Source organism: Panthera onca, chromosome A2 (assembly GCF_046562875.1).
Source record: "Panthera onca isolate mPanOnc1 chromosome A2, mPanOnc1 haplotype 2, whole genome shotgun sequence".
Lineage (NCBI taxonomy): Eukaryota > Metazoa > Chordata > Mammalia > Carnivora > Felidae > Panthera > Panthera onca.
In genome coordinates, this window is record NC_138340.1 from 20,852,892 (window position 1) to 20,873,820 (window position 20,929).

At 51.0% G+C, this 20,929-nt stretch overlaps 1 protein-coding gene across 9 annotated transcripts in view; it reads right to left on the reverse strand.

The window, feature by feature from the left end:
• POC1A (POC1 centriolar protein A) overlaps positions 1–20,929 on the reverse strand; it is a 101,807-nt gene that overhangs the window by 73,130 nt on the left and 7,748 nt on the right. The window contains exon 1 of one of the 9 annotated variants that reach the window (XM_060631189.3): positions 2,028–2,503. The exons of 6 other annotated variants lie outside the window; for them this stretch is intronic. In XM_060631189.3, coding sequence (XP_060487172.1) covers positions 2,028–2,045 — 18 coding nt within the window. In that variant the 5' untranslated portion in view covers positions 2,046–2,503. Of the gene's footprint in view, positions 1–1,766; positions 1,961–2,027; positions 2,568–20,929 lie in introns of those variants that run through there. 2 more of the 9 variants (XM_060631188.3, XM_060631192.3) reach the window with 2 other exon arrangements.

Genomic DNA, 20,929 nt, shown 5'->3' on the forward strand with positions numbered 1-20,929 from the left:
GGGTTCTGTGCTGACAGTGCAGAGCGTGATTGGGATTCTGTCTCCCTTTCTCTGCGCTGCCCCACTCATGCTCTCTCTCTCTCAAAAATAAATAAATGTTGGGGCACCTGGGTGGCTCAGTCAGTTAAGCCTCCGACTTTGGCTCAGGTCATGATCTCACAGTTCGTGAGTTCGAGCCCCATGTCGGCCTCTGTACTAACAGCTCAGAGTCTGGAGCCTGCTTTGGATTCTGTCTCCCTCTGTCTCTGCCCCTCCTCCACTTACACTCTGTCTCTCTCTCTCTCAAAAAGAAATAAACACTTAAAAAAAAAAAAAAAAAGAGAGATGAGTGGGTAAACAAAATGTGATCTCTCCATACAATGGAATATTACTCAGCAGTAAAAAGGAATGAAGAAACAGACATGCTACAACATGGATGGACCTGGAAAATGTTACGTGAAAAAAGCCAGATACAAAAGGCCACATTTTGTCTGATTCATTTATACGAAATGTCCAGAATAGGCAAATCTATAGAGAATGAAATTAGATTGGTGAGGAGAAGGGGAGTGACTGTTTAATGAGTACAGGCTTCCCTTTGGAGTGACAAAAATGTTCTGAAATTAGATAGTGATGATTATTGGACAACAATATGAATGTACTAAATACTAATGAATTTTACATCTTAAAAGGGTACATTTTATGGCATGTGAATAATATTCCAATAAGGCTATTTTTCTAAAAGAACCAAAGAGAGAAAATGGGGAGTCTTTCAGCAACCTGCATCTCAGGATTCAGATTCCGTACCCTCAGTCCCAATGTGAACCCAAAGGTCAGCCTGGACAGGCCCCAAGGGCCGCTTCCATCATCTCCACTCTGCCCAATGTCAAGAAAGCAGTAGTTTAGGTCACTGCTTAGGAAGACATGGAGATAATATTCCAGAGACTGTCCACTCAACAGCAGCTTCTCAGCATTTGAAGAATCACAGCCCTGCTGTGCAAACATCTCCTCCTACCCCAAATATCAGAAACCTCAAAAAAGCATTTCAGGCACACCAGGGAGGCCCACAAAACCTCCTCTTGGGGGGGAAAATGTCCTTGGGAAAGAGCAAGGCCACTGCCACCTCCACAGAGCTGTAACCAGAATAAAGGCCCTGTGCCCAGCTCCACCCCCAGCACACCTGCCAGAGTCCCCTTTTCAACATGAAAGGGAGTGGCAGCTGGGGGAGGGCCCCCAACAGAACAGCAACTGCCTCACCTGAACCTCTTGGGAGAACAAGGGTAAGATAATGCTCACCTCTAGGCTCAGTGGGAAGAAGCAAGTTCAGATCCACCTCTGACCAGAGGGCCCCTGAAACCTCCCAAAACCCTTCCCACCTCATCCCACCAGGCTCTGTGGTTCCTCATCTCCCCCAAAGGTGGCTTACATATGGAAGGAAGTGGGGAGGGACTTAAGGGAAGGGCACTAGGTTAGGGGTCAAAACGCCTGGATCCTATGCCTGGGCCCTCTGCTCAAGTCCCCACACGCCTAAGGGTGCCAATAGGCACCACCCAGTCTTCCTCTCAACCCAGCCCAAAGGCCAGAAAGAGGAGTTTTGGAGTGCTTCCCTCTGGAGGAACCTTAGACTCAGGGCGCCGGGCCCAGATCATGCTGCAGACCTGGGCTGCCCCTTCCGATAAAGGGGTACGCTAAACTGGCCCCTACCCAGCTATCCACTGCTCAGGATGGCGAGGCTGAGCCCAAGGGAGGCCCTGCGCTAACCCCAGGTTTGACCTCCAGTTGGAACATACCAGTACCAGTGTCTCCTCCGCTAGGATGCAAATCCTGGGAGCAGGGACTGGTTGGTCGGCTCCGGGAGCCCGCAAAGGGTCTGGCACGCAGAAGGTGCTCACTACGTGTCCCCACCCAGCGCCCCCTGCACAGACAGTAAACTGGGACCGGAGAGAACTGGCTCGGAACCCGGCTTCCCCCTCGAAGCCGTCGCCCCGGCCAGGCGCCCACAGTCCGGGCGGGGAAAGTAAGGCCGGGCAGACCCGCGGGCAAAAACTTACAGGGCAGGGCGCAGCCATGGCGGGCCCGGGGCGCCCAAGGCGCCGGACGAGGCAGCGTCGGCCGTTGCGGCAGGTTCAGTTTCCGCGCCCCCAACCGCCGCCAATAGCAACGCGGGTCGCGTTGCCACGCCCCGCCCACGACGATTAAAGGAGACGCAGCGCCTCTGCTTTTTGCCCCCGGCCGGAAGCAGCGCTGTGTGGATGGTTCCACAGTGTCAGCGCGCAGCGCCTACATGCCAGGCAGCCCACGAACGCCGCCGCCAAGGGCCTCTGTCCACCGTCACTCATCCCCTGAGAAATTTAAAAACCCAGGATGAGGAGTTCTGTCCATCGGCCCATAGCCCGGTTCCTGAGACGGTAAGCAGAGCCTTCTGGGAAATGCAGTTTCAAGACGGCCGCCGCCATGCGTCGGCCGGAAAGTGGAACTACTCTTCCCAATATACCTTGAGGGTGAGCCGGGATTCACCACCTGTAGCAAGTATCCCGGAAGCGGAGGACACGTGGGTCGTTGTAGCCTTGTCCTCTTAAAGGGTCCCGGAGGCCAGGTGTTCCCCCAATACCTTAAGATCCAATTAGTCGCCCCTCAGAGATTCTTTAAATGGTTCGCTCCTCTGAACATAAAACAGGTGTTGGTTTAGGGGCGCCTGGTTGGCTCAGTCTGTTAAGTGTCTGATTTTGTCTCAGACAGGATCCCACGGTTGGGTGGGTTCCAGCCCCACATCAGGCTCTGTGCTGTCAGCGGTGAGTCCACTTCAGATCCAATGTACCCCTCTCTCTGCCCTTCCCCGCTCACAATCTCTCCCTCTCTCAGGAATAAATATTAAGAAAAACAAACAAGTGTCAATTTAAAAGAACACCAGTCACTCTGAATCACATCCATACGTGAAGAAACCTAGATTCTATTGTTATTGCTACTTCCTTGTGTGACCTGTGACCTGAGGGAGGCGGGGGCGATGGGGGAGAGGAATACCTCTGCTCCAGGCCTCAGTTTACCCATTTATAATTGGAGGGAATTCGTGATGCAGCCTGGCCCTCTCTGGACTCCTCAGACCTGAGAAGGGTTTATAAATTCCATCTCTAAAAGAAAAGGAGACATTTCTAGATATGTCTCCTGAGGCAAGAGAAACAAAAGCAGAATTAAACGTATTGAGATTATATCAAGTTAAAAACTTCCTACACAGCAAAGAATATAATCCACAAAGCTAACAGACAGCCTCCTGAATGGGAGGAGATATTTGTTTTTTTTTTAAATTTTTTTTTTTTCAACGTTTATTTATTTTTGGGACAGAGAGAGACAGAGCATGAACGGGGGAGGGGCAGAGAGAGAGGGAGACACAGAATCTGAAACAGGCTCCAGGCTCTGAGCCATCAGCCCAGAGCCTGATGCGGGGCTCGAACTCACGGACCGTGAGATCGTGACCTGGCTGAAGTCGGACGCTTAACCGACTGTGCCACCCAGGCGCCCCAAGGAGGAGATATTTGTAAATGACATATCTGAAAAAAGGGTTAGTATCCAAAATATATAATGATTTATACAACTCAACACCAAAAATTTGAATAATCCAATTAAAAATGGGCAGCGGCGCCTGGGTGGCTCAGTCAGTTGAGCGACCAACTTAGGATCAGGTCATCATCTCATGGGTTCATGGGTTCAAGCCCCACATCCAGATTTGCGCTGACAGCATGGAGCCTGCTTTGGATTCTCTATCTCCCTCTCTCTCTCTCTCTGCCCCCTTTCCACTTGTGTGTGTGCTCACGCTGTCTCTCTCAAAAATAAACATTTAAGGGGCGCCTGGGTGGCTCAGTCGGTTAAGTGTCCGACTTCGGCTCAGGTCATGATCTCACAGTTCGTGGGTTCGAGGCCCACATCGGGCTCTGTGCTGACAGCTTAGAGCCTGGAGCCTGCTTCAGATTCTATGTCTCCCTCTCTTTCTGCTCCTCCCCCACTCATGCTCTGTCTCTCTCTCCTTCAAAAATAAATAAAAACATTAAAAACATTTATAAATAAATAAATAAATAAATAAATAAATAAATAAACATTTTTAAAAAGTGGGTGGAAGGGGGCACCCTGCTGGCTCAGTCGGTTAAGCATCCAACTTCGGCTCAGGTCATGATCTCACTGTTCATGAGTTCGAACCCCATGTTGGGCTCTGTGCTGACAGCTCAGAGCCTGGAACATACTTTAGATTCTGTGTCTCCCTCTCTCTCTGCCCCTCCCCAACTTGTGCTCTGTCTCTCTCTCTCTCTCTCTCTCTCTCTCTCAAAAATAAATAAACATTAAAAAAATAATTTGGGGGCGCCTGGGTGGCTCAGTTGATTAAGTGTCCGACTTCAGCTGAGGTCATGATGTCACGAGTCCATGGGTTCACGCCCCACATCAGGCTCTGTGATGATGGCTCAGAGCCTGGAGCCTGCTTCAGATTCTGTGTTTCTGTCTCTCTCTGCCCCGCCCCCTCTCTCTCTCTCTCTCGCTCTCTCTCTCTCTCAAAAATGAATAAATATTAAAAAAGATTTTTTTTTAAATGGGTGGAAGACATGGACAGTTCACCAAAGAAGACATACAGATGGCCAACAGACACATGAAAAGATGCTCAACATCACTCATCAATAGGGGAAATGCAAATTAAAGCCATAATGAGATACCACCTCATAACTGTCAGAATGGCTAAAATCAAAAACAAAAGAAACAACAAGTGTTGGCAAGGATGCGGAGAAAAAGAAACCCTCGAGCACTGTTGATGGGAATGCAGCCTGGTGCACTCACTGTGGAGAACAGAAGTTTCCTCAAAAAATTGAAAATAGGGGCGCCTGGGTGGCGCAGTCGGTTAAGCGTCCGACTTCAGCCAGGTCACGATCTCGCGGTCCGTGAGTTCGAGCCCCGCGTCAGGCTCTGGGCTGATGGCTCGGAGCCTGGAGCCTATTTCTGATTCTGTGTCTCCCCCTCTCTCTGCCCCTCCCCCGTTCATGCTCTGTCTCTCTCTGTCCCAAAAATAAATAAAACACGTTGAAAAAAAAAAAGAAAAAAAAAATTGAAAATAGAACTACCATATTTTTATTTACCTAAACAATACGAAAACACCTAATTTGAAAAGATATAGGCCTCTCCCCATGTTTAGTGCAGCATTATATACAATAGCCAAATTATGGAAGCAGCCCAAGTGTTCATCGGTAGATGAATGGATAAAGAAGAGGTGCTGTATTTATACAATGGAATGTTGCTCTGCCATCAAAAAGAATGAAATCTTGCCATTTGCAGCAGTATGAATGGATTTAGAGAGTGTAATGCTAAGTGAAATAAGTCACAGAGAAAGACAAATACCATATGATTTCACTCATATGTGGAATTTAAGAAACCAAACAAAAGAACAAAGAAAAAAACCCCCACAAACTGGTGGTTACCAGAGAGGAGGTGGGTAGGGGGATGGGTGAAACACGTAAAGAGATACACTTACCACGATGAGCACTGAATAATGTACAGAATTGTTGAATCACTATATCATACACCTGAAACTAATATAACACTATGTTAACTACACTAGAATTAAAATAAAAAATAAAATTAAAAAATAAAAGAGAAGGAGACTTTCTAGGGGCCTGGCCACTAGAGGCCATCCCTGTTCACTTTATGCTGTCGGAAAGTCCAGGCTGTCCTTGTCTAGACCTTCAACCCTGCTCTGGGCATCTTCCCAACCTGGAACTGACCTGGACCGGATGTTTTGCAATATTCAGGAACCTTCTGTCACCTCCCCTGGACAGGCCGGTTTGGCCAGACTCCAACACTGATTAGGATCTGGCCAGGCCCTGAGGTTTCTTACTACATCCTGAGACCTAAGGTGGTGTCTACGTGGACCTTCAAACCAGAACATATTCAGAAAAAGGCACATGTAGATAGCTGGCATGGAGAGGAGTGGATCTCTCCTTTGGACCTGAAAAGTCTGGGGCCATAAAGAAGAAATGGAGATACATTTAATCTCATTTTCAAGGTGATTTGGCATAGGTTTCTTTACATTACAAATGTTCAGGTTCATTTAACTTAGTTATCAAAATTCTCCTTAAAACAACATTTACTGTGGGGTGCCTGGGTGGCTCAGTCAGTTAAGCATCCGACTTCAGCTCAGGTCATATCTCATAGTTCATAGGTTCGAGCCCTACATCAGGCTCTCTACTGTCAGCGCAAAAGCCGCTTCAGATCCTCTGTGTCTCTTTCTGCCTCAGCCATGCACGTGGTACACACACTCTCTCTCAAAAATAAACATTTTTAAAAATTCAAGTATTGTATCATTCATATGCCCAGAAGTTGTTCAACACTGTTCAAATGATGATTTTCAAGTCTTCCCACCAACTACACCTTATTCAGCTATTCTATTGCCTGCTATGCAAACACTTAAGGTGAAAAAATTAAGGAAAAAAATTAAATACAGAAAAATCTATCCATTAAACGCAGAGTTCTTTTATTGTTGTTGTTGGTAGTGTTTTTTGGTTTTGTTTTGTTGTTTTGTTTGTATAATTTTAGCTATGGAACACCCTTGGTCTATAGAAGCTCACAGTCTACAAAACTGAATTTAGAGAAACCCTTTTGTAAAATGATTTTCAAATGTCACGCTTCCTCAAAGTTAGAGGCACTCTAAGGTTTTACTCATCCTCCCTAGTCTTTCCAGATCCCACTATTTTCTATCCTTACCCATCAGAAGAGGAGCTGGGGGTGCCCCACCCACTCTGGCTCATTTAGTCTCCAAAAATTGCAACACCACATTCCGCCAACGACATAGAGACAAGCCAGGATCCACCACTGGCACAACCTGCATAAACCAAGATTGGTGCCTCCCCTGTTTGACTGAATAGCTCCCACCCTGTGCCACCTCCATCAGATTGGACTCCATTTCTATCTAAGTCCCTCATGTTGGGGGAGTCCCTCAAGTTGCTCAACGTTGGAGGAGCCAACATTGCTGGCCTCAATGTTGGGGGGCACCTCCATGTTGAGGGGGACTAGAAGAGAGCTTCTTTTTCAAGCCCCCTTGCGGCAAGAATGTTTCTATCCTGGTATAAAGCCCATGGGTAGGCACCCCTGCAAGAGACTGTCCCCCTGTCATCACTCCCAGACCCCCTGCCCAAAAGCCAACACCTCAGGGTGGGGCAGAGAAAGCAGGAGGAAAAGTAGGGATCACACCCACCTGCATAGTCCAGTCCAACCCATGCCTGGAAAGCCCCATCAGTTCTGTCACTCAGCCCTGCACTGTGGCCTGGCTTGAAACTGAGCATGGCAGCTCAGGGCTTGTCCCAGCGTCAGGCATATCTTGGGGTGAGCCCAGGCCCTGCCAACTTCATGCTGGGTGACCTACCAGGAGTTACACCATCTCTCTGAGCCTCCATGTCCTTGACTGTAAAATACTCGTAACATACCTGCCACAATGGGGGAGGAAGGATTCCGTGAGCTATTAATCAGTATCAGAGCTGGATACTGAGCTGCCACTTAATACATTTGACTTTTTTACTGTGACCTCAACCACATCACATACCTCCTCTGTTCCCACAATCTCGCTGACACCTCTCTGCCTCTGCTCCTACCTCTCTCCCCTGACTGCCTCTGCTCCGGCCACATTAGTCTTCTTGCTGTTCCTTGAATAGGAATGTGCCAAGCGTTCTCCCATCTCAGGACTTTTGCATTGGCTATTGTCCCTGTGTCCACTTGGCTCAACCCATCACTCCTCTCAGGACTTTATTTGTATGTCACCTTCTCAGTGTGGCTTTCCCTGGCCACCCTACTTAAAATGCCAACCTGCCTTCCTTCTATTTTATTTTCCACAAGTGGCATTGCCATCTGGCACACTGGACTTGATGGTTTGTTATCTTCTCCCCTCTTAGAACATCAGCTCCAGGGGCGCCTGGGTGGCTCAGTTGGTTGGGCGACCGACTTCGGCTCAGGTCATGATCTCACAGTTTGTGAGTTTGAGCCCTGCGTTGGGCTCTGTGCTGACAGCTCACAGCCTGGAGCCTGCTTCAGATTCTGTGTCTCCTCCTTTCTCTGCCCCTCCCTTGCTCACGCTCTGTGTCTCTCTGTCTCTCAATAATAAATAAACGTTAAAAAAAAAAAAAAAAAAAAAGAACATCAGTTCCAGGGAAAGGATGTGACTATATTCCTGCACCCAGCACAGGGCCCCAGAGAGAGTGGGGTCACAGTAAATATTTGCCAATTAAGTAAATGAATCGTGACAAGATTGCTCACAGAAGGTAATGAGGTCTGGGGGTGCCTGGGTGGCTCAGTCGGTTGAGCGTCCAACTTCGGCTCAGGTCATCTTCTCGTGGTCTGTGAGTTCGAGCCCCATGTCAGGCTCTGTGCTACTGACAGCTCAGGGCCTGGAGCCTGCTTTGGATTCTATGTCTCCCTCTCTCTTTGCCCCTCCCCCACTCATGCTCTGTCTCTCTCTGTCAAAAATAAATAAACATTAAAAAAATTTAAAAAAAGAAAAGGTAATGAGGTCTGTGAAGGGTGGGACTTGTTCTCAGCAGGTGAGAAGGGGAAGGGATTAGGGTAATTGGGGAAAGCTTCTCTGTGGGGGCAGGAAAACCTGAACTTCAGAGCACAAAGAGGGCATAGGTAGACAGGAGAGAGGATGGGCACAATTCCAGTGCAGGGAACAGACTAGGCAAAAGTCTGGTGACAGGATTGAGGGTGGAGTATCTGGAGACCAGGGACAAAGTGGATGGCCTCAGAAGTAGGGCCAGATTATAAGGACACAAATGTTGACAAGAATCATGGGGAACAGTTTCAATGGGTCAGGGGACTAGCCACATGTCTGTCCCCTCCTTGGGCTGAGGTGAGCCAAAAGAGACCCCTCACAGATGAGGCTACGCTATCAGAACTGGGAGTGACCCCTGCAGGAGGACCTTCCCTCTGAAGTCTCATTGCAGTTCTGGGCCTCAGTCTTACCCCCTGTGGAAATGGCACACCCCTACAAGCCAAACTTCTCTAAATACAGGCCATACCCCAAAGCAGGAGGGGTTTAAGGGGCCACAAGCCTTCGTCCTCACTCAGGCCTACTCCTCCATTCAACAGCATTGGCCACTCTGGTAAGAAGCTCACACCCGTGGGGACACTGGGTGTCCCTCTAGGTGAGCGTTCACCTTGAGCCTGTCCTTCCACATTGCAAACAGTGAATGCATGACTAGAGCTGCTATGGCAATTCCTGGGGACAGTGATGTCAGTGGATCTGGGACCAGTTTCCAGGAGGTGTGAAGATACAGAGTCACTACGCCACACCATCCACTCAAGTCAGATGTGGACGCCTCTGTGTGCTGAGTCCTCCCATGAGCATGACCAACGCCCTCCCTCTCACAGCCCCAAGCAACCCCTTAGAAAATGCTGGCCCTCCCTTCACATTGTCCAGGGAAAAGAGAAGGTCCCAGGGCAGCCCAGCTATGATAGAACAAACCCCAAAAAACTGAAGCCACCTGGCCTTGGCTTTGCACAGGTGGGCTGGGGGTGGGGTGCAAATGCCATCAAAGGTCTGAACTCAAACGTGAGAACCTTCCTGGTAGATAATGCTGACAGGGCTTCAGAGCAGCAGTATTCAGCCCTGGCTGCCATTTAGAACCTTTGCAGGTGGGGCCAGGTACCAGTGTCTTACAAGATCCCCAGGTGAGGCCATTGGGCCCAAGCTGCTCTAAACCAGAGTGACCAAGAGAACTTTCCGTGATGATGGAAATGTTCTCTACATCTACGCTAATACAGTAGCCACTGGTTACATGTGACTATTGAACATTTGAAATGTGGCCACTGTGCCTAAAGAACTGAATTGTAAATTGTATTTAATTTTCATTAACTTCAATGTAACAGCCATATGTGCCCAGTGGCCACTGTATTGGACAGCACAGCCCTAGACTATGAATTGACTCTGTGGTCTTAGGCAAGTCACTGAGCATTTTGGACTTCAGTCTTCTGGTGAGGCCATGGGGAACATAGACCCAGTCCACAGTAGCCAAGGTAACTCTTTGTCCTGGTGCCCCACTGCCCAGCTGGAGGAGTGGGGGTGGTTGGAGTTCCCAGCACAACTCCAGAGATGTGGGGCAAGACGGGAAGATGCAGGCCACAGCCCCTTGGGCTCCATAGCAGGACTCTGCTGGCTGCCCCCAGAGCGTTTGGAGTGAGAAGCTGGGGTCAGGGGCCCAGAGTCAGAAGGCAATTGGATTTCCCCCCTCCAGGGAATCCTGAATTGCGGTGCAGTGAACTGGCCTCGAATAGGGTCAGCAATAAAATAACTGATAACTTTAATATACCAGAGTCACTGTACCCCAAATGCCACATGAAGTCTTAGCGCCAACCCCAGGAGTGATGCAGTATTTTGTCCATTTTACTGATGGAGAAACTGAGGTGCAGAATTAGTAAGTGGGGAGCCAGGATCAGAACCCAAGTCTGTGTGCCTGCACAGCCAGAACCTTTAATTCTTTTTTTTTTTTTTTATTTTTTTTTATTTTTGGGACAGAGAGAGACAGAGCATGAACGGGGGAGGGGCAGAGAGAGAGGGAGACACAGAATCGGAAACAGGCTCCAGGCTCCGAGCCATCAGCCCAGAGCCTGACGCGGGGCTCGAACTCACGGACCGCGAGATCGTGACCTGGCTGAAGTCGGACGCTTAACCGACTGCGCCACCCAGGCGCCCCCAGAACCTTTAATTCTAACACATATTGGAAAAACTAAGAACCCTTACATAGTTCAGGCCCCAGTGTAACTTAAAAGGGTCTTAAGACTTTAACCCCCAGGGGCGCCTGGGTGGCTCAGTCGGTTAAGCGGCCGACTTCGGCTCGGGTCATGATCTCGCGGTCCGTGAGTTCGAGCCCCGCGTCAGGCTCTGTGCTGACGGCTCAGAGCCTGGAGGCTGTTTCAGATTCTGTGTCTCCCTCTCTCTGACCCTCCCCCGTTCATGCTCTGTCTCTCTCTGTCTCAAAAATAAATAAATGTAAAAAAAAAAAAAAATTAAAAAAAAAAAAAAGACTTTAACCCCCAACAAGCAGAGATGGGGGCCAAAAGAGTCCCGAGGTGACTGACCCCATGCTAGAAAGTCCTTTGTTGTCTCATATTTTATCTTAGTCAAGTCGGTTTGGCATCTACTTCTCTAATATCTTTTTAATATCAAATTAATGTTTTGATGATGGACCAGTTCACTCCAAGTCATGCTGATAGTCAGGAATATGCTCCAGTGTATCCTGTAGTTTCATGTCCCCTCTCCATCACCCATCATTGTGAGAAGCAGGACTGTAGAGGGGCACCTGGGGGGGGCTCCATCGGCTAAGCGTCTGACTTCAGCTCAGGTCATGATGTCATGGTTCATGAGTTCAAGCCCCACATTGGGCTCTGTGCTGCCAGCTCAGAGCCTGGAGCCTGCTTCAGATTCTGTGTCTCCCTGTCTCTCTGCCCAACCCCACTCACTCTCTGTCTCTGTCTCTGTCTCTCAAAAAAAAGAAATAAACATTTAAAAAATTAAATAATATTAAATTAAATTAAATTAAATTAAATTAAATTAAATTAAATTAGAAAAAAAAAGAAGCAGGACTGTAGAAGTCTCCCAGCTGGTCATCAAAGGGTGTGAGCTTGCTCAGAGGGCCTAGGGCACAGGGTTTCCAGAATCCAGGGTATAGTTGGTTTCAATGCTGATTTCCAGGCCAGCTGTAGAGTCTGACTCCATGGGTCTGGGTGATTCTTATGTAATGGTCCTGGTAACTCACCAAGAAGCCCTGGGCACAGTGGGGACCTGGACAGCCCTGCCCTGCCTTCAAAGGGAGCTCTCACCTACCTATGATGCTCTGGCCAGGGACCCAAGACTAGACAAGTCTCAACTCTGACCCCAACTTGCTCTGTGGTCCCAACTTGCTCTGAGAGGACCTCAGGCCTCAGTTTCCCTATTGTCCAATAAGGACATCCATAGGGAACCTCTAAGGCCCTTCTGGTCTCAATGGGTGGATGTAGTTGGGCAGACTTCCTGAGGGAAGTGGCTGGAGGCAAGCCTAGCCAGACCTCCTTTGTCTCTCCTTCCTCATCATGTCACACTGGCCTCTTGCACTCCAAGCTCAGACCCTCCCAGGGACCTTTGCACTGACTGTTTCCTCTGCTTGGCCTGCCCTTCTCTGAGATCATAGCTTGCCTCATGCATGTACCTTCAGGTCTCAGCCTGAACATTAACCCCTCAGAGACACCTCTTCTGGGCCCACCCCAGGGACCCTCTCCTGCCTCCATCCTCCAGGGTGCTTATGAGCAATTGCTTTCTTGTGCATCTTCCTGGGGAACATGAGCTCCAGTAGAGCAGGAACAATACCCTGCTGGGTCACCCTGCCCAGTGCGGTGCTGGGCACTCATCATCGGCCTGACACAGGGAAAGGTCACCAGAACTTTGACAGTTCAGTCACCCGACTCACTGGACCCAAGCGACACCGGGAAACCCTTTCAAGGGCCCCAGTGATGCCCGGACTCAGAGAGAAGGGCTTTCTATTGGGTTGGTAGCAGGCAATTCAATTCCACAAGCATCTGTGAAGTACCAGCTGTGTGCCTAGCCCTATTCTGGGGTCACTACATTATGGAGGGTCAGGTACACAGGAGCCCTTGTGCCTGGCTCATCAGGGGAATCAGATAGAAGGAGCCATCAAGCAAGCTGAGCCCAGTGAGTGTCCTCTGAGGGGTTCCATCCAGCTCAGCACTGGAGTGTCCCTCTGTGGATAAGATGGGAGGCTTCCAGGAGGAGGCATGTGGGAAGGGGGGTTCAAGGACAAGCAGGTCTTCCACAGAGAAATGACATCCCAGGCCCCAGAAGGGCAAGTTATGGGATGGAAGAGATACACAGCTCCTCTGGGCTAAGGTGGGCAGTGACAAGCTTGCCTGGTGTGGACTCACCTCCACTGCCTAGTTTCCACCCATCTGTTCCCCTGCTCCTTGGGGATTGGCCCCTCCCATCCCAGCTGCCAGGAGCCAAGAGGTTCACCCAGGTGACAAAGGCCTCCTGTGGTGAGTCATCCTTGGGTCCTAGGTAGGTTCACCCCCTAACAGATTACTCATATGTGTGGGGCCTGAGCATCCACCTGTGCAAGGGAGACACTGAATTCCAGAGGGGATGGGACTTGTCTTATGGTCCTCGAGGAGGCGAGAAGGGGTTTGACGTAGATGTGGCATGATTACACTTGTCAGTATTCCCTGGGGCTTGCCATGTGCTCCCTCAGTCAAAACCCATCCATGGCTCCCCTCTGGTTGTCAGAATAAGGCAATGTTCTCCACAGCCCATCTGCTCTGTCCCTGCTCCAGCCTTGCCTTGCACCCCATCCCACCTCATGGGCCAGACCTTCCTACCCTTGTGCCTGGTCTACACTATTCCCTCTGCCTGGGACACCCCAGTGTTCAGCCCTCAGGGCAAATCCTACCCTCTACCCTTGGCTCAAATGCCCACACCCTCCACAGGTAGAAGGAAAGGCTGCTTCTCCTCTGGGCCCCATGGGGCTCAAGCTGCTCAGATTCCTTCAGGCCAGATCCTCCGCTTCTGTGGCTACCGGGCCTGGGTCGTCTTCTGAGGATCTCCGTGCTTCTGGAGGGAGGGTCCGGTCAGTTCATTCTGGTCCCCTCTCTAGCACACGTGGAACGGACACAGGTGTGTGCCTAGCTGTGTGTGCATGTGTCTGCGTCATGACTGAGGATGCGTCCGTGTGTCTAGGAGTATGAGCGTATCTGTGTGTGTACGCATACGTGTGCGTGTCTGGGTACGACTGACCACATGTGCCTGGCCGTGTCACTGAGCACTTCTACATGGCTGTATGTGTCTGCTGCATGTGTATGTGTGCCTGTGTGAGACTCTTTATGCATATCTTAGTTTGCTGCATATCTTAGTTTAGGTTCTTCCAGAAGCTCGCCCCGAGAAAGGATTCAGGGGTAATTTATTTGGGAGGTGATTCTGGGAAACAGCAGTAGGGAAAGGGGAAGTGACACAGAGAAACGAAAGCAGCCAGTGAAAAGTATGTTATTAAGCAGATGGCCACTGTGGGTGACCGGGGCCCCATTACATGGGAGAGCTCTGGGACACAATGCAGAACGTGCCTTGGGGCCCTCCCACCTGAAGATAAGGGAGACGAGGGGTTTATCCTCACATTCCCGATAGCCATGGTGCAGGCCTGGCACTTCCGGGCCATCTAGGGGAAGAACGCCCTCTGCACAGGGCCTGGAGTACCAGCAAGGAAGTCGGCCTTGTGTGCATGAAAGTTGTAAGAGAGAGGGGACCAGGAAGGGCGCCAACACAAGCTGCTACACCCTGCACGTGCTGGTGTCCTGCTATGCCACATGGACACAGGGACTCCGGTGACCTCTCTTATGCAAACTTCTGCTTGTCCAGGGAAGGTCAGCACAATATCAGGCAAGTAATGGCCTTGCCCTCCTTTCCTCTCTCAACCAGGCCGACACAGGATTTGCCAGATCATGCCAGGCCTGTGTCAGATTTGGCCAAACAGATCTGCACCTGCTTTGAGCAGTGTCAGTTTTGCCCTTGGGCCAGGGTAAAGGCAAGAGATCAAGCGGGTTGGGGGCAGGGAACCAGGGAAGGCCCTACTGCAGAGAGGACTAGAACCCAGACACTGTCTGTCTGAAACTTGCTGCCCACAGGAGCCTGGACAGTAGCAGGAAAGGCCACAAAGGCCACGCAGGGGAACTTAGCCTCCATCCTATAGGCAGCAGGGGAGTATTAGAGGCTTGGTGTGCCAGCGAGGGGTGCAGCCTTCCCCTTCATAAGGACCACTCTGTGAGACTGGAAACCTCAGCACTCAGAGGAGGTGCTTAAATGGACAGACTGGGCAAAGCCCTAAGTGTGACAGGTGACCAGCCCAGGGTGAAGGGGGATGTACATGGGGGTGACATCAGCCAGGGGGCTATTCCTCTTTGGGGAGAGGTGGTAGCCAGTTACTGTCTCAGCAAAGTGTAGGAATTCAGGAGTTCTGGGACAGAGTTGGGGGTCAGGGACCCATGGGGATGGGGAAAGGAGAAATGCCAGGTCTCACTGGCTTGGTCTTATGGCCACTGGCAAGGAGCTGGGGTAAGACAGGAGTCTGAGTGTCCGGGGGTATTGTGCTTGGCAAAGAGAGAGCATGGAGGTCCCAGCAGGACAGCCCCCAAGAATCCCCTTCAGAAAAGGGAGAGGTCTGAGAACAGAGCGGCCTGGGTTGTTTGGAGGAAAGGGGTCCAGCTGCAGGGAGATATGACTTCATGGAGATGGCAGGAAGGGTGGCAGGATGCTGGGTTGTGGGGCAACCAGAGTTCCCACATGGACTGAGGCCATGCTGGGGTCCAGGGCGTGGTGAGGGAAGAGTAGGGAGGTAGGATTGGAGCTTGGGGAAGCCAGGACACTGGGAAAGTCTAGGAGCCAGCAAACAAGATTGGAGGCCACTAGCAGGGAGGGCATGGGGTCTCCCCTGAGGCTGGGGATTGGTGTGCTTTAGTGGGTCAGGGGATGGAGGTAAGGGAGGAGGTGATAGTTCCAGGGTCCATGAGGGAAAGGCTGGAGTTGTGCAGATTGGGTTCCAATCACAGGTACAACATTGACTTACTGTGTAGCTGTGGGCAGGAGCTCAACCTCTCTGAGCCTCATCTCCTCATGCAATGGAGATCATAATAGAAGCTAGGGGTACTGGGGCCACTGTAACAAAGTGCCACAAACTAAGTGGCTTCAAACAACAAAAAATGATTCTCTCCTAGTTCTGGAGGCCCAAATTTAAAAGCTGGGGTGTCGACAGGGTCATCCTCCTTCTGAAGACTCTAGAAGAGGATACTTCCTGGCCTCTTCCAGCTCCTGGTAGCCCCTGAGTTCCTGGCATGGGGCCACATGACTCCACTCTCTGCCTCCTTCAAGTGGCTGTCTTCCCTACGTATCCAAATTTCCTTCTTCTTGTAAGGACACCAATCATGGGATTGGGGTCCATTCTCATCCGGTATCATCTCATTTCAACGTGATTACATTTGCAAAGACCTTATTTCTGAATAAAGTCACATCCACAAGTACTGAGGGTTTAGGACTTCAACATACCCTTTTGAGAGACACAACCCTAGGGAACAGAGTTGCTGTAAGGATTAAAATACAGGCCTGGCACCAGTAAGCTCTCAATAAATGGTAGTTTAAAAAAGCAGGGCACACTGGGGGGGAGATTGTGGGAGCTCAGACCGGCAGGCTTTTCCTGAAGGTACCTACATACTCATACACGCACACTTGTGTGTGCCTCGGCAGTATGAGTACACAGGAAGGCCAGGACAGGTGGCCCAGGGACCCCAGCCCTCCGTCTACCCACCAGGCAGAGCCATTCAGAACAAGGCTCAGGGCCTAATGTCAGCTCACTGGGCAGGAGGCCCAAAGTCAAAGCCTTGCTTGCCAGAAAATTCCTTGGGAATCCTGAACAAGGCCACCACTGATATCATGTGCAAATTCACACAGTCCCTGTGGGGGGCTACTCAAGGCTACCCAAACACAGCCTTGACATGAGTGGGGAGGGCTACAGGGGTACTGCCAGCACAAGACACAGAATCAGACAGGCCACCCTGGTGAAAGTGCTGGGCAACCACCCCCACCCCCCCTTACAGAAGAGGAGGGTGTACCACTGCCCCACAACCTCCCTATACCTCCTCTGCATCTGGCAGTTAGACAGGCTTGGCTAACCCTCCTTCCCCCAGCTGCCCACTGGGATTACCCCTAGGCCAAGCCAGAGCCAATGGAGGCTGCAGTGGGGAGACAGATCTGGCCCCCGTTCCTCAGAAACTTCTGGTTTCTGCCACAGGACACCCTCTGAGCTCATCAGGATCATAAGTTCATCAGCACTTCCATGACCTCTGGGGAGATGCACCAGGAACACAGAGTGCTCCAAGGATAGGACGCAAGTCAGCACTGATAAGGTTCACAGAGCCAGTGACAGAACCTGGCATCCACAGGGCCACTCCCCACGGCCCCAGCCTGGACACCTCTGCCCTCCTCCCCAGCCCTTCCCAGGGCACCAGACCTGGCATCAGACCAGAGGGCCCCATCCAGAGTCCACCTGTGAGGGTGTTCTTAGATGCTCAGGCCTGTCTGGCCTGGGAGGCCCAAGTTTTAGCCCTGCTGGGGTCCTGGGCTCCATTCACTTAACAGTCCCCCCAACCTTTGCTGAGCACTGTGCGTGGTGCTAGGAACAGAGTCATCAGACAGCACAGCCCTGGCCTCATGGAGTCAACATGCGGGGCTGTGGAAAGAGCGTGGTATTGGAGGGCCTCTTGGAAGAGCAGGGGTACAAGGCTGGGTTGGGGGTGAGAATGATGGGATGAGGGATGATTGCCCCACCAAGATCTGGGGGAGGAGCATTATACAGGGCAAAAGGGACAGCAACAGCAAAGGCCCCAGGTGGGGACTTGTTGGGTAGGGTTAGGGGACAGAGAAACAAGTAGAGGGACAGTGTCATTGAGGTAGGGGGGCCTTACAGACTCCATGAGGACTTGGCTTCTGCTGAGTGAGAGGGAGCCACAGAAGAGCTTTGAGCAGAGGACGACCTCTGTGTTTTAGCCTTAGAAAGATCCCTCTAGCTGTTCTAAGATCAGTGGTTTTCCAAGTGATGTCCTGGCAGCAGCTCCTGACAACTTGCAGAAATTCAGATTCCCCAGCACCCTGCTGAATCTGGAATCCTGGTGCCCCTCAAGCAGCATTGCTTGAGGTCTCCCGCCCGGCCAGAGGCTTGGAGAAGAAAGCAGGGTGGAAATGAGACTCACACTCTCTCTCCACCAACTCCCAGAACACTGTTGCAGCACACAGCCTGATACAGGCTCTGCCAAAACCCACAAGCAAGAAACTGGTTTACCTTTGTTCAGCCCAGCTGAATTATATAATAGGCTTTCCTAACTTACTTGACCACAGAACTTTTTTTTTTTTTTTTCCAGAGAACACTGTGAAACGTCCTGCACCAGTGCTACTTCGGGTGCACTTTGGTTTATTTTCTCTGGGCTCCTGCACTGCACCTGGCACACATTGGCCACTCAACAACCACTCTTTGGAAAGTACACAAATCTCCCTATGGTGACGCTGACTAGATTTGGGGGATTTATAAATCTACTGACCTCTCCTGAACTCAGGGGGACATACTGGTTATGCTGGAACCCCAGGGGTCTGGGAAGATCAGGAACAAGAAGGGGAAGAAGGAGGGGCTGCCTCTGGCCTTTCCAGAACAATGACTGTCTCTTGTACTGAGATACCCTGCCTGAGCTTGCAGTTGAGTTATGTGGCAGCTTTTCTAGAAGGTTCTTTCTGCCAGTGTGTTGCTTGTAAGAAGGCTTGGGTGAGTCCCCCAGAGATCAGGCTTTGTGGCGCCCTATCTCACAGGCTCCTCCTGTGACCCTGACAGACAGCCAGGTATCAGGCCTTCAGTGAGAGCATAGCTGGGCTCTCCTTTGTTCCCAAGGAAACCTCACTGGGGCCCATTCATTATTGAGAGGCATTTGCCTTAAGGTTTGAGTAGAATCTCAGGAGCCAGGTGGCTCAAGGAGCCCAGGGCCCAGGAAATGCTTGAGGGGCCACAGGATCACAGCTGTCCCTATCATGAGTGCCAGAAAGGACTTGGAACCACCAAGTCCATGCCTCCATTAAACAGGTGAAAAAATTGAGGTCCTGAATGAAGAGACTGTTATTATCACACAGCTTGACTGTAGTGCCCCAGAGTCCACACAGGCCCGTTGGGTACTTTTCAGAGTTGTACAGGACCATCAGGGCATCCGTGAGTATTATGGCCACAGAAAAGGCAAGCTGAGGGAAGGATAGAGCTCTTGCTAGCCTTGACCTTATCAGGGATGTGGGTTGGGGAAGGGATGGTGATGACACATCCCAGCGAGGTAGTGAGCACTTTGGGAGGTTGGGATAGCAGTAAGGGGGAGGGGCAAAGTAATGTGCACAACCCTGTGACCCTACATGGTTCAGCCCACGTGTGTGACCTCATGTATGACAATGTCACAACCATGGTGCACTGTGGCTGCCCTAGCATGCCTGCCTGTAGCAATGTGACTTTGCAGCTATATATGGCTATGAGCATGTGTGTTACTGTTCCTATGATCAGAGGGGCTGGACATGTGGCTGTGCAGAGGTGGTGTCAGTGACTCTAGCACCTGCGGGCCTGAGACCATGAATGAACTTGAGAGATATCCAGTGTGTGCACCTCTGAATGTGACTAGCAGGTTGCTCTGGCAGAAACTTGGCCCTAAGAACTCACAAACCTGATTTGTCACTTCAGAGATACCAGCAGAGATGCAGGGAAACTGTGGAAAAACTATTTTCTAAATGTAGTTAGGCAGAGGTAAATGAGAGCATTCCTGCTGCACGGTCATGGTCATCCTCTGATGTGCTGGCCACATAGGTGGTCGGAGAAAGACAACAAGAAGGGGCGAAGGTCTGGGATGGGGAACACTTACTACTTGTCCTGTGGTCTGTCCTGTAGCCCCCATCCCATGCCAGCTCTGCTCCACAGACCAGGCCCAGGATCAGAGGTGGCCTGATTCAGGACAAGCATAGAGGGAGGCCTGGAGGAGGCTGCGTGGACACCTGTGAGAGCCCATGTGTGCTTGTTAATGTTTATTTATTTTTGAGAGAAAGAGACAGAGCACGAGCAGGGGAGGGGCAGAGAGAGAGGGAGACACAGAATGCAAAGCAGGCTCCAGCCTCTGAGCTGTCAGTACAGACCCCTACGTGGGGCTCGAACCCACGAACCATGAGATCCTGGCCCATGCCAAAGTAGGACGCTTAACCGTCTGAGCCCCCCCAGACGCCCCCCAGTGTGTGCTTGTATATGGATGAGAGGAGGTGTGGTGGCAGGATGCTCAGAATGTGGGCGCTCACAAATCTCCCCAGGGCAAGCTCCTATAAATGCCCAAGCAAGGGGGTGCCTGTTAGATGACCTTGCGAATTCCCCTTCCCATCTCTGGGCTATCTGCTGACCAACCATCTGCTTCTTGCTTTCCACACTTGCCTCTTGCTGACACAATCTGCCCACAAACTGCCCCATTTCTGGGGCCTGAGAACCCACACAAACCTATGCATTCACACAGTCCACAGCAAATCCTCATTTATTTACCCATTCCATTTATTCATTCATGCATGCATTTGCTCGTTCATCCATCTGTTCATTCAACAAATGTTCATTGAGTACCTCTCTTGTGAGCCACCAGCACTGCTGACCCCCTCAAGCACCCTTCTCCCCAAGTCAGAGCAATAAAGGCAAAATCCCAATGGACCTTGATGTGGGTAGCTCAGAAAAGAGGAACCTAGGGCCTGGGTGGCATGGTGACAGTTACCTAGAGGGAAGCACTGAGCCCGTGTCACAACCAGGGTGCTGCATTCAAGCCGGATGGGTTCTGGAGGTTGGGTAAATGTCATGGGTGGCCTTGCCCCATGCTAGCCCCCCCTGGCTGGGTCTGGCACGGCCACCCTGACTGAAGCCCAGGGTCTGCTGAAGTTGAGCCTCAAGGCTTCAGAGCTGTCTCCCAATCCCAAACTTCACACAGTAAGGTCCATCTCTTGGCTGGCTCTCAGGGCCCTTTAGTTGGGCCCAGGCTGCCTCTGCTGCCCTTCATGCTACGCCAGCCTCTGTGACTTCAGTGAGGCCTCAGAGGCTTGGAGGCCTTCCAGCTCCTACCCACTCTCCCTCCTCAGGGTCCTCAAAGTTCTAGAGAGCCCATTCGAGCATGCCCACCTCCCACAGACTTCTCGCCCATGTTTTCTTGCTCACATATTTGTCATAATAACAGTAATATAATGAAACACACCCATGCCTCCTCAGCCCTGGGCAAGACGGCTGGTGTTCCCAACTTTCCATGTTATAAAGTGCACCGGCCAGGGCTGGAGGTGGCCAAGGGCATAGATTCCCCAGCCTGGCCTGTTCTACCCCCATCC